Raw genomic sequence first — 13,715 nt, forward strand, 5'->3', positions numbered from 1 at the left:
TATATATTTATTTTACACATTAGTGTAATGTATTCACTGTTGTTAAGATTTCCTTCAAACCAAAACTGGTTGTGTTTTCTCTTGCAATAGCTGATTATACAGCCAAGACACAGAGATATGTCTTAATTTTCCCAGTTTTTATGCAAAAAGATTATACCACCTAGGCCACAACTAGTAATGTTTACCATTCTGGACATCCAGTTTATTGCAAACAGTAGTTTTCCATAAAAACTTTTCATTGAAATAGACAGTCTGTAAATGATTTATAAAAAAAAAAAAAAAAGATGCATTTAGAACCTTGTTTCTGATGTTCCTCGCTTTAAGGTGTTGCTCATAAATTCATCATGTTCAAAGCTCAGGTTATTGTGAGACCTTGAGATCATAAGCAGTTTTTCCTTTTTAGTATAATCCCTTTTGTTAGATGCCTGTGGGACCAGCAATCTGTCCATTGGATCCTCATTATCCTCGAGTTTTGTGTAGCCTTTGCTGTTGCTGCGGTCCAGCCTTGGCCAGCTTGGATGTTTCCTTTGTTCAGGCTTAACAGTTAACATGGAAGGTCCTCTATCTAAATCTAAGGATTTGGAATGGGCAGACAGCATGTGGAGAGAAGTATTGGACCCAAAATCTTTCCGGGCAACTCCAGGAGATAAGTATCTCCCACTGGCTGATCCTGGAGAGAGGGAGGATTGGGATGAGAAGGTTGGGGACTCTGTAGCTGAGTTGCTCCTTAGAAGCAGAGGGTTGGGAGGTTTGTATGTTTCACTGATATCCATTGAAGGAACTGCTAGGGAATCCATAGAAGGCTGTCGAGATTTACCTCTGCTTAACTCAGAGTCCTCTGTTATGTTATCTATATCAGGCTCATCAATCACACAGTTATTTAGTTTAATTACAGGAAGTGTGAAAGCGCTAATTGAAGATGAGACAATAGACTTGGTTTCACATTTTTTAGAGCTAATATTTTTGTCATCTTTTAACCTGTTAATTTCTGTCTGGAGGTGAAAGACAGAACCAGATCCTTCTTTGCGTATTGGAAGTAGGAGGCATGAGTGCCCCTTGGCTTCATTAGCTAAACCATAATCCTCAATAGAGCTCTCTTGCTGTGTCACCCTGGCATCATTACCAAGGCCAGAGAAAGTCAACAGAGTATTAGCAGCTAACTTTGAAGCACATTGGTTCTCATACATTTTCACCTCAGATTCCCCAACTGGACCACTGTAGGCCCCATTCATGTACTTCTGTTCTTTGATCCTCAAGCTGTGTATGTCAATAACAGTGGAGTAGATATCTCTCATGTGTATCACTTTGGTTTCCTTGTCTCTGTTCTCGTGTAGTATGGCATTAGCACAAATAAAAATAAAGATGCCGATGCCCATGGTGAAAGGTCCCAGCATTTTCATTTTTTCAGAATGCAAGTGCTGCTCAAAAAACTGAGCTACCATCCCGCCATGGTCCCGTGTAACCTGTGTGTCGTTAGTTGATAGTTTGGATTCTGCTGTTAGGTCATGCTCCTTTTGAGGCCAGTAACCAAGCACCGCCATTGCAATCCCGATCATTGAGATCAATATCCCAAGAATAAGAAAAAACCCAGAAGGGGAGTTTAATCTGATCTTGCCCCTAACAACCACCACGTCTGCCCGGGGCTTCCGCTTCGCTCTCTTTTTCTCTTGGGGAGAAGGTGGTGTAGGCAAAGGCAGACGGTGCTGGGATCTGGCCGAGTCCTGCCTCTTTAAGGCTGCCAGACCTGTTATTACACCCCCAGTTGCTATCATGATGCCGTCCTCTGCCCTGCAATAAAACACAATGGACAAACACAATTACAGAAAAATCAACTGCCTTTTTATAGCTGGCATGACCCTCCTGTTAATCAAGCCAAATGGGTCTGAGCTGAGGAAACCTCAGGTGTTCAACAAAGCTATAAAAAAAAAAAAGATTTAGCTTTGAGTTTTGTTGACAGATTGGCGGTAGTTTACAATACATGGACATATCAAGTTAGTGTAATAAAATGTAATATTCCATTACTATGTCATGGCACAACACTGGTAGGAACCAGTGGTTGAATGTTACCACATGCATGCTGGCCATGCCAATTAGTAACAGTGTGCAATGTTTGTTTCAAATCCAAAGGTGATGCTGTAGTCTGATAAATTAATATTCAGTTAAGATTAAACATAAATCTGATAAAAAAAATATTTTTTAAGTGTTTTGTTCTGATTAAACTATTCTACTGTAGCTAAAAACAAACTTTTGTACAAACCTGTATGCATCTTGTTTTTTCATGTTTTATATTTAAATTGTAACACCTACACCATTGTTAAAATTATTTAAAAAACAACAAGCAATCAATAAACAAATCTGATCTGGAAACTAACTTATTTATTTATTTTTTCACCATAATTATATATAAATTACATCTGACTTTTCAGTCAGGCCTCAGGGACGCCAGAACGTAAATTAGAAAGTGGAGCATGAAAATAGAAGGCAGACGATGCAGGCCCACTGGGAAATATACGACAGAGGTACATTTCAGGGCAGGAAAGGAGTTTTGCATTATCACTGCCTGCATACCACACATGACCATAAGAAAACCCAATACTCCACTCCCCAGCACTGTCATTCTGCATCTCAGCAAACTCAAAACCACAGTTACAGACACTAATGAAAAAGGAAAAAGTCATTCAGAAAGGGTATGAAAAGCTGAGACACGCTAGGGTTTGTTATTTTAGATGCAAAATTGCTTTTATAAAATACTGCTTCTCACAGTATGCTTTTTTATTTATTTTACCCCCCCCCCCCAAAATCATTTAATAAAAACAATGAATGTTTCATGCATACCGTTCAAATGGTTGTTTTCCTTTGTGAGTAAACATGAGTACAATTCTACTTTCTTTCCAGTAAATTCATTAGCTACCTGGAATTGTTTTTTGGTCAGAAGATGCCGCATTACACAACAGAAGATGGCCAAAAAACTGTCAGACCCCTATAAGCATGCTTATAGGGCACTGCTTATCAGCACCTGCTCACTAAGTAAACAGAATATAACTTTAGACTACAGTGCTGCCTATCCTGAAACTTACATGAGTTCTACAGTCCTTCCCCAAAATAAATAAAACCTAAATAAAACTATCCAAAATATAGAAATAAGTAATTGAAGTATGGGTATGTACCATATTCCTTCTAAATTAAAACACACTTTAAACCATTTTTGTATTTTGAAAAATGGCCTGCATCTTACATTCAAATATAGTGATGCATGTATTAGAAATCGGCAACAAAAGACGTGACTTCCCGAGTACATAGACAGCAAAGTGACTGAATACTGATTAAAGACGAACAAAAACATCACTGCCCGATCTTGAACAATCCATGACATCCAGGCACCCGTTTTCAAAGAAGTGGGGAATTAGAAGAGAAGCTTTTACGATTTCAGCGTTTCGTTATTAGGCTCAGTTCTAACAAACAAGTGCAAGTAATCACGACTGGAAATGAGAAGCAGCACTTAAAGCAGATAGCCGCAAACTGCTTCCATACGCTGTTTTCTTACATGCGTAATTGAGGCTATATCTTTGTAAATTCATCTTTAATTGATGTTTTTCCTCAAACTGAGGGTCAGAAATTTGGGCTATGTCTTAAATTCGAGGCTGTCTTAAATTCACAGGAATGTGTATGTTGTATATTCCACATGAATCTAAAATTATCAGCAAAGACTTTTACTAGAAATCTGTCAACTTGTTGAAACATACATGTTTGTGGTTGGGATACCTATACATCTATTTAATGTATACAGTAGGTACCCTAACCACACACGTTTTGGTGGAATGCTAGTCAGTCGTACTGTATCCTAAAAGATATTGTCCTATGTTTGGATATTAATCCTATAAATATTATAAGAATGAACAGGATCCCATAGAAAAGTTGTGTGATGTGCAGGTGCAGATTTGCTGCATGTTTGCTCAAGAGGTGGCTACATTTCAGCTGAATATGGCCGTTAAGCGTGTTGTCTTTTTTAAAATTATTATTATTAGTCCATCAAGTGCTGGGCAGATTCAGTTGTTCCGATGGCTGTGAAGATCAACAGTAAGACTTAATCATGAGATATTCATTAATACTAAAAAGTTTTAAATTAGGTGCTCATATATTGCATGTTATAATGAAACATGCTTTTCTAAATCTGACCTGTAAAACACATTAAACCAACACTCCCACAATGTACAAGCAGCTTTCTTTTTGGCATTCATCTGTCACAGCTTGTGGAATCTGTTCAACAGGTTGTATGATGGATCATCTGGCTCTCAATCTGGCCCTTCAAGCTGCTGACTGACTTGCCTGTGTGAACACATGGGACACCCAAAGCCTCCAGCAACTGCTGCCGGATCTGTCAGTATCAGCTGGTTGAAAGTCATCACGGTTCTTTGAGGCGTTCTTCGTTGTTTGGTAATGCTTTCAAGTGGTATCTCGTTCCAGAATTAGAGGATATGTGATGGTTCTTAGCAGGTAAAGCAAAACTAATTAATGAGTGGTGATAGACTCATAAGAACCACTTAGGTATAACGTTTTATTTGTGATGTGTTTTTCTTCTCAGGAGCTTTTTCATTTTAACACCCACACAATTAGGATAATATACCATTAACCTGCTGCTTTGATAACCCAGTCTGCAGCTAACAGATCAAACAATAACAATAATGTGGCAAGTCTTGGTGGGCGTACACCTTTTGGATAAATGTGCCAATTGTATTGTATTCACTGATCTGTATTAGTTGAACAAGTCTGCATAACTCTTAATTAAACATGTCTTGTTTTTATTCAGTGTGTCTAAAGTATTCTTAATGTGGTGTAGATAAATAAAACAGATACAAGACACACTTTATATACAGTTATTAAATGCCTCAAAAGCATTTAGTTAAAGCATGTGTGTGTATTTAATTAAACAAGGTAATTTTAGGTGCTTTAAGGAAACCGTGTCAATTATTTTGCAGCTCTCCTGTTGTTCTTTAGTCACTAGGTTTAATAAATCTGTCTACACACATACAATTGAATAAGGCTGTATACTTTCAAAAAATTAATTATTTTGAATTCTGCTTAATATACATAGCATTCCATCCCGTCCTGTCCCCTCGTGCTAGGGCATATAATTGGGACTGGATTGCAAAGAAAAGTAACACAATGAACCTGTTTAACTTTTATAATGACAAATTGCTAGTTTATATGTTTGCTGTCTTTGAATATTTTTTTCTGGCAGCCTATTTACTGATCTATTTCTTTACTATCAAGGCTTTAAAGGCTCTCAGCTGCTGCCTTTTTGACATTACTCTAACTTAGAACTTTTTTTCTCTGTAGAAGAGTGGGACTTGAGTGATTTTAAAATAGCTTTTTTCCAGATCCACCTCCATTTGCATGGGACAGATAAAGTTATAAGCCAGTAAAAATATTCAAAGTGAGGATTTGAACAGCTCAATGTTACAGAAGAAAGCCGTGCACGAGTCAGCTTAAGTATGCATCTGAACACACTAACTGATTCAGCCTCAGTTTAAAGACCACATTTCAGTAATGTGTTATCTATTTCCTCTATTACACACCTTTACCACCTTTTATTCCTTAATGTAAGCTTTTTCAGATTCCTTTTTAACCTGTACTGGTACTTTTGAAATGTGTTTTAATTTTATTTATATACTTTCAACATTACTTTTGAAACTGTTTTTTGTTTGTTTGTTTGCTTGTTTTTTTTTTTTTTTTTTTTTTGTTTTTTTGCCTTCTTCCTTGACTTGTAATCATGTTGCGGTCATTATTTGACCCCAGAGGCTCAACTACTAATTTACATACCATGCCTGGCTCTTTGTGAACACTAGGACCCGTATTTTCTTCCTACTTGGATTTCTGACTGTGTCAGGAAGCAGTCATTAACTGCATCCACCATTTCATTTTCCACTGCTCCAGATCCCTCAGGATTTGTCTCATTTACATCATGGAAGTTGAAATCCCCCACGATTACAACATTCATGTTTTTTCATGCCTTTAAAATGTCTCCACGTGGTAGTTAATTTGTTGTTGTTTCTATAGTCTTGTGGGACATACACCCTACTGACAGCCTTTTCCTTTCTTTCTATCAACCAACCCAGCCCAAACTGTCTCAATTTAATTTTAGAGTCTGAGTTATTTTGCATCTTATTTTACCTTAAGCAGTAGTGCAATCCTCCCTTCTTCCAGTCCTTTAGGAACAACCCACATTCAAGAGTAAGTTAAGTACATGTATTACATCTAATTTTACATCTGACAAGTGTGCTTCTGATGCTCCAAACAATTAAACTGATTTAATTTTTATTCTAAGCAATCTAACTTGCATTAATGGTTACCAACCCTCTTACCTGGTTAAATGTGTAGTATTGAAATGTATATGGTGCAACAGCTGGAGGGTAGCTGTCCAATCCACATTACATAGAAAGAGTTCAGGTTTAAATACACTGAGTATCTGTTATCTTGGAATTTAAAAACACATACAACGCATCCCTGAAATGATTTATCAATTTTTAATTTTATTTATTTATTTATTTATTTTTTTTTTAAAGATCCCAACAGTCTGGAGCCAGTGCACACTGTGCCTGACAGAATTAAATTCTACAGCAGTTTCACAGTTTAGAGTATATGTTAAAATTAGTGGACGTCTAGATTTTACAATTGTAAACGCCTGCCCCCACCTAGATTAAAAGTACTAGCCCCCTTTATTGTTGTTTCATCAATTAAAAAAAAAAAAAAAAAAAAAAAAAAAAGGTTGTATCCATATGCTGGCTAAAACCTGCGTCACAAGTCTGGTAGTCACGTCTGCACATGAAAATACCACTCATTATCGAAAATGTCAGATGTGTGCTGTGTGCGGAGGTGTTGGTGTGTGGGAGGGCGTAGTGGGATAAGGCTCCAGAAAACTAGATCACTGTCGCTGTCAAGCAACACCAGTATATCATTACTGAGACGGTTATAAAAACCCATAGTCCTAATTCCAGTTAATACAAACTGGCATCTTTCATGGTTAAGAGGGTCAAATTATTTTTTTGTTTTGTTATATTTTTTTGCACGAAAGTGTGCTTTTCCAAAAATGAGGACTACTAATAATAGGGGAAATGTATTGTCTTAAATAATTTTCACAATTGCATTTACTTTAAGGATATGCAATCTAATTAAAATGTTCAGAATTTCCTCATTACTGTGTCTTTGAAATTGACATTTATTTAATGAACTTCATACTAATTAATGTTTTTTTTTTTTTTTTTTTTTTAAATAAACCTAAATGCTAAATGTAAAACAACGTTATGTATTTTGCTGTTACAGTTATAATGATGTGTCTATAAAAGTTTTCTGATTTACTGGCAACATCATTAGCTTAATCTGAGGTATAAGTCATTTTCATTAAGAAACGTGTTATCAGAAATATACAACACTCATTTTTACGGTAGGCTACTCCCATGCTATAAATCAAAATATTATTGAACTTTGGTTTTAAACAGTCAAAAACAAATGTGTAAAAAATCAACACGATCTTCGCATTGTTGCAAAACAACATAAAGGTTATCATAACGTTGCTCACATACAATGTCGAATAGTTTTTGTTGTGTGTAAAACAACCTGTGTGTGCTTTACATGTTATCACACAGTAACTTGTTGTTCCTTTCAGACACATGATGTATGTTGGAATGAGGTCGTTTTAAACATTTCTTTCAATATTTTTTGTATTATTATTATTATTATTATTTATATTATTATTTTTACATATATGAATATTTATTTCATTCAATGTACATGCATTTGCCCTTTGTGGAGATCCTACCAACTGTTTAAGCATAAAATATTGTCAATTTTGCGGTTGTGATATCTTTTACGTTCCTGTATGTGTAACTATACTGTCAGTTTGGCGTGATACACGACACACCAGTGGGTGTCAGGATAAGATTAAAAAGACAGTCATAGTGGCAAAACATGCGAAGTTTAATGTGGTCGTCAGATTCTATATTAAACGTTTTGTTTTGTTTTTTAACAGATCTAATGGATTAAAAAAAAAAAAAAAAAAAAAAAAACATCAATGTACATTAGTAACACAACATTATTCACGTATACATCATATTTTTTTCAAAATGTTTATTTTGTTACTATTAATGTGGGGGAAAAAAATCTCACCTGTAAGAAGAAACAGCTGCTCAATGTTCTTGCGGTGAAGCTTGCGCTGGAAAGTGTAGTCTGCCAGGCTTTAACTCTCCAGATTCCTAAAACATGTGTACTCTCCACGTGCATTATTTGCGAAGTTGTTTATTTTCAGGGCTCAGACGGGATCCCAAAGCGAGTAAGCTTGAACATCCATTATTGTAGGGACTTCTCATTTTTCTCCCTTTCAGATGTTTAACTCATAACTCCAAACGCCCGCAGGACTTGGAAAAATAAATTGCCAGCCGTCAACTTACTGGAAACATTCATGGAGTAACGCTACAGATGTATCCATTTAAATCGCTGTGGTCAATCAACATTAAAAAAAAAAAAGTATATATAAAGAGATTTAATTTAAACGAGCGCTAAGCAAATAACCTACTGTTGTTTGAACGAAATAAAAACGTAGTTAGAAACAAAGGCATTGTTACGCTGGAACAAAACAATGGCAAAAACGAAGCTATTTTGAAGTGTGAGACTTACCTGAGATAATATATAAGTATTTTTTTTTTGTTTGTTTCAGGTTCTTACTTTTGAAAAAAAAAAAGAAAGAGGGGAAGGGGGCAGGGTGGGCGTTACCCTCTGTACGAAACAAAGCTGATTTCTGCAGTTAAGCGCTACAGTTTCTGAGCTGCGACTCCCCAGTACAGCTCTGCACGAATTGGCTAAAAAAAAGGCTGAAGCGAGCTTTGTGCCCCACGTGATGTTCCTCAGTCAGTGATAGTGACGTAAAATGTAGTAGGACAAAAAATTATAAGAAAATCAATTGATCCAAAAATCAAATGTTTTAATATTCCCAACGATTGATGGAAATGTTTTCTTTACGTATTTCTGATTGGGACATTATTATATTATTTACCTACTAGTCTAAAGTAATTATGTTTGCAAATTCTAAAGTAATTTAGTACGCGAGAGAAGCATAAGTAGAACTTACAGCGAGTTAAACTATGTAAGATTGCGTTTGTTTATTTCAGTGGGCAGTCCACAAAAAAAAAAAAAAAAAAAAAAAAAAAAAAAAAGCTTATTATGGAATTACTGCATCACTGGTTTCATATTTTCCACTACCCATGCCAGTAGTGGTTAGTGTAAGAATTGCTTTCTTCTCTGTTTATCATCTTTAATCCATCGGAACCGTATCCGAATACAAAGTTACGTCACAAAGTCCTTTGTGTATAAATGTGGCGTTCCATGGCATACTGCATTTTTTAAAATCTGTATTGCTGATATCGACGCATTGGGATTGTATTGAGTCTTCTGCAAAAGTTGGCCCTCCACCATCCATGTGCCCTAATTTAAACATGGAGGTAGAACCTCAAATCAAATACTGTACTGTGGGACCCGAAGCTGCACTTGGGCAGTGTACTTCCGATTGTACAATAAGAAAACTGACACAATAGTGACAAGGAACTGCTGCTCCAGGGAAGTTCTAAGTACAGAACGTGCCTAAGGTGGTTCAAGAGCTGTCAGATGTGACGTGTCACAACCTATTAGTGTACAGTCTTGTGAGCAGCATGTGGCAGGTAGGTGCTGAATATATGTAGTGTTTTTTCAGATTGCTAAAAAAAAATTCAAACTAGCCCCCCATGATAATGAAAAACACTAATTGCAAATGGAAAAGTGTGAATCACAGAATAACACTTTAAATGAAATCTTAATCTTAACACCAGTTCATTATCTTATTCAGTTGTGGGAGCTCAATTAAAAGTGATTCATTATGTGCTTACATCTCTCTCAGTGCAATAAAGATCCATGTGCAGTAAAAAAAAAAAAAAAAAAAAAGTGGTAAGTTACATTTTGACCCTAACAAAATAAATATTCTCAGATGTTTTTGACACTCACCATTGTGAAACATGCAAGTCTGTTGCAACACGAACATGCCTTACGTATTATCACACACATTTGGAAAAGACATGTAACTTGTCTCATCATGAAGCACATAACTGGATTTGGGTGTGAAATGCTGGCATGCAATGTTCCTGAGTGGCACTGTTACATCTCAAGACACTGTGGAACAAATTGAACAGCTTGTAAGAGTGTTACTGGACTGCAAGGAACCAAATCCATAGAAAGAATGACCTTCAATTAACTGTGATTTGCTTAAATGTTCAGTCAATCCTGGCATTATACGTTGTATCTATGTGCTCTATTATCTGCATTTTAGACAAGCTTTAAGGGTCAAGGGTGCACCTGGTTCACAAAAGTTACATGATGAGATGCACAGCAGAAATCAGAATGTATTTATTTATTTATTTATTATTTATTTATTTATTGTTACTGGGAAAAAAAACAAAACACTTATTACAAGTCCAAAAATAAATTAGACTACAAGCACATGAATAAAAGGTCTGGGTTGTTTATATTATGGTTTGCAAACTTTATTGGGTAGCTTTACAGACCAAAAACTAATAACAATACATAGTCAATTGTTGAAATGACAAGCCCAAGTCTTAGTATACTAGCTTAAATACATTATTTTATCATCGACAGTCATGAGTCCTAAATCTAGGAGAATTTGGGTCACAACACTCATATAACAGGCTGAGCATGAACCATGCACTGTCCAAGTAAGCAAACATTGACCATTGCACAAAACAATAGTTATAGTCGATGGTATACGCAGGTAAATGGCGTTTACCCACTTTTCATTTTAGCAATATAGCATTTACCCACTTCTCATGTACGGTATACAGGGTTTACCCATTTCTACTCAACAGTGAGCTGCAGTTGTGTGTTGCTGCGTGTGAAACTGACATCTGAGAGCTCAGTCATAACTGTGGTGCGAGCAGAGGGGCGTGGCCACTGGATTGCATGTTCCTGTGAGTGTGTGTGTTATGTGATTGGTTGTTTATTTTCTGTTATGTTCTGTTTTTAGGTACACTGGACCTGTAGGACAGTGTCGTAGCAAAAAAGTAGACTGGGGAAAAAGTAGATCATGCAAGTGCAGAAGGTACAGTGGCTTGCGAAAGCATTGACCCCCCTTGGCATTTTTCCTATTTTGTTGCCTTACAACCTGGAATTAAAATTGATTTTTATTTGGATTTCATGTAATGGACATACACAAAATAGTCCAAATTGTTGAAGTGAAAAGAAAAAAATAACTTGTTTAAAAAAATTCTAAAAAATAAATAACGGAAAAGTGGTGTGTGCGTATGTATTCACCCCCTTTGTTATTAAGCCTCTAAATAAGATCTGGTGCAACCAATTACCTTCAGGAGTCACATAATTAGTTAAATAAAGTCCAACTGTGTGCATTCTAAGTGTCACATGATCTGTCACATGATCTCAGTATATATACACCTGTTCTGAAAGGCCCCAGAGTCTGCAACACCACTAAGCAAGGGGCACCACCAAGCAAGCGGCACCATGAAGACCAAGGAGCTCTCCAAACAGGTCAGGGACAAAGTTTTGGAGAAGTATAGATCAGGGTTGGGTTATTAAAAAATATCAGAAACTTTGAACATCCCACGAAGCACCATTAAAGCCATTATTAAAAAATTGAAAGAATATGGCACCACAACAAACCTGGCAAGAGAGGGCCGCCCACCAAAACTCACGGACCAGGCAAGGAGGGCATTAATCAGAGAGGCAACAAAGAGACCAAAGATAACCCTGAAGGAGCTGCAAAGCTCCACAGCGGAGATTGGAGTATCTGTCCATAGGGCCACTTTAAGCCGTACACTCCACAGAGCTGGGCTTTACAGAAGAGTGGCCAGAAAAAAGCCATTGCTTAAAGAAAAAAATAAGCAAACATGTTTGGTGTTTGCCAAATGGCATGTGGGAGACTCCCCAAATATATGGAAGAAGGTACTCTGGTCAGATTAGACTAAAATTGAGCTTTTTGGCCATCAAGGAAAACACTATGTCTGGCGCAAACCCAACACCTCTCATCACCCTGAGAACACCATCCCCACAGTGAAGCATGGTGGTGGCAGCGTCATGCTGTGGGGATGTTTTTCATTGGCAGGGACTGGGAAACTGGTCAGAATTGAAGGAATGATGGATGGCGCTAAATACAGGGAAATTCTTGAGGGAAACCTGTTTCAGTCTTCCAGAGATTTGAGACTGGGACGGAGGTTCACCTTCCAGCAGGACAATGACCCTAAGCATACTGCTAAAGCAACACTTGAGTGATTTAAGGGGAAACATTTAAATGTCTTGGAATGGCCTAGTCAAAGCCCAGACCTCAATCCAATTGAGAATCTGTGGTATGACTTAAAGATTGCTGTACACCAGAGGAACCCATCCAACTTGAAGGAGCTGGAGCAGTTTTGCCTTGAAGAATGGGCAAAAATCCCAGTGGCTAGATGTGCCAAGCTTATAGATACATACCCCAAGAGATTGCAGCTGTAATTGCTGCAAAAGGTGGCTCTACAAAGTATTGACTTTGGGGGGGGGTGAATACTTATGCATGCTCAAGTTTTCTGTTTTTTTGTCTTATTTCTTGTTTGTTTCACAATAAAAAATGTTTTGCATCTTCAAAGTGGTAGGCATGTTGTGTAAATCAAATGATACAAACCCCCAAAAAATCCATTTTAATTCCAGGTTGTAAGGCAACAAAATAGGAAAAATGCCAAGGGGGGTCAATACTTTCGTAAGCCACTGTAAAAGGAAGGCGCGGCAGCTATTTGATTAAAAGGGAAGTTAACTGCACTCAGCATTTTCTGTCTGATCATTTTATTTGCCAACTTTTTCTTCCGGTATGAATTTAAAATGTCGTTGATAGTCAGATGTACGCTGTAGTTGATGTGTGATCGCAAAGACTTATTTACTGTATATTATTAAAATGCTTTACACGTCAAAATGTTGTCAATCTTTAATCGAAATTAAAATGTTTTAGTAATATATTCTAATGACATACAGTATTATTAGTATTGCTTATATTATTTAGGCCTAGCAGTAACTATCACAGTTAACTATTAAACGTTATCAGCCTAGTTTTAAAGAAAAAAAAGAAAAAACTAAAAGAACTAGAGTATTTATTGTTAATGTGTATTACAGCTTTCTCTTATCTATCGTTATACTGTCAAATACGTCAGATCTACTTTTTAATGTAAATTTATACTTACAAAAACCATTTTAAAGTATTTATTTTTTTGTTAATATATTCAACTGTTTATTCCCTGGGCTCGTTCTACTAATTCCCCAGATGAGCTCTAGAATGTATCTATACTAGTATCTATGCGTAAACCTTAGAAACAGTGGAACCTCCCCTTTAAATTCTAGACTGAGATCCACTTTTTCCCCGGTCTACTTTTTCCCCAGTACTCGCCTTCAACCTAACCCACGAAAGGACGCTTACAGAACTGCCCACGTGAAGCGCACTGTTGGGTCTGTGACTGTTACATGTTCATCTGTTCAACCTTCTGTTGAACTCCAAACAGGGACGTTTACCACTTTTTTAATTTTTTTTATTTACTACAGCACTGGTGTGGTCGTTATTAAGAGAGTATCGTCCGTTGTAGCAATGTGGAAGCAGTTCTGACACAACCTAAAATAGGTTTAATTTTACAAATATCAATTGCCATTAA

At 36.8% G+C, this 13,715-nt stretch overlaps 1 protein-coding gene across 1 annotated transcript; it reads right to left on the reverse strand.

The window, feature by feature from the left end:
* Positions 1-269: 269 nt before the first annotated feature.
* On the reverse strand, positions 270-9,067 carry tmem200a (transmembrane protein 200A). Its single transcript, XM_041250251.1, has 2 exons — positions 8,164-9,067; positions 270-1,788 (listed from the first exon to the last, which is right to left on the reverse strand). The coding sequence occupies exon 2, from the start codon at positions 1,770-1,772 to the stop codon at positions 291-293; it is 1,482 nt and encodes a 493-aa protein (XP_041106185.1). The 5' UTR covers positions 1,773-1,788; positions 8,164-9,067; the 3' UTR covers positions 270-290.
* Positions 9,068-13,715: the final 4,648 nt, after the last annotated feature.

This window comes from Polyodon spathula, chromosome 5 (assembly GCF_017654505.1).
Source record: "Polyodon spathula isolate WHYD16114869_AA chromosome 5, ASM1765450v1, whole genome shotgun sequence".
Lineage (NCBI taxonomy): Eukaryota > Metazoa > Chordata > Actinopteri > Acipenseriformes > Polyodontidae > Polyodon > Polyodon spathula.

What these genes read in the sequence shown, in the direction of transcription:
- tmem200a (XM_041250251.1), bottom strand. Translation starts at nt 1,772, where the DNA reads ATGATAGCAACTGGGGGTGTAATAACAGGTCTGGCAGCCTTAAAGAGG.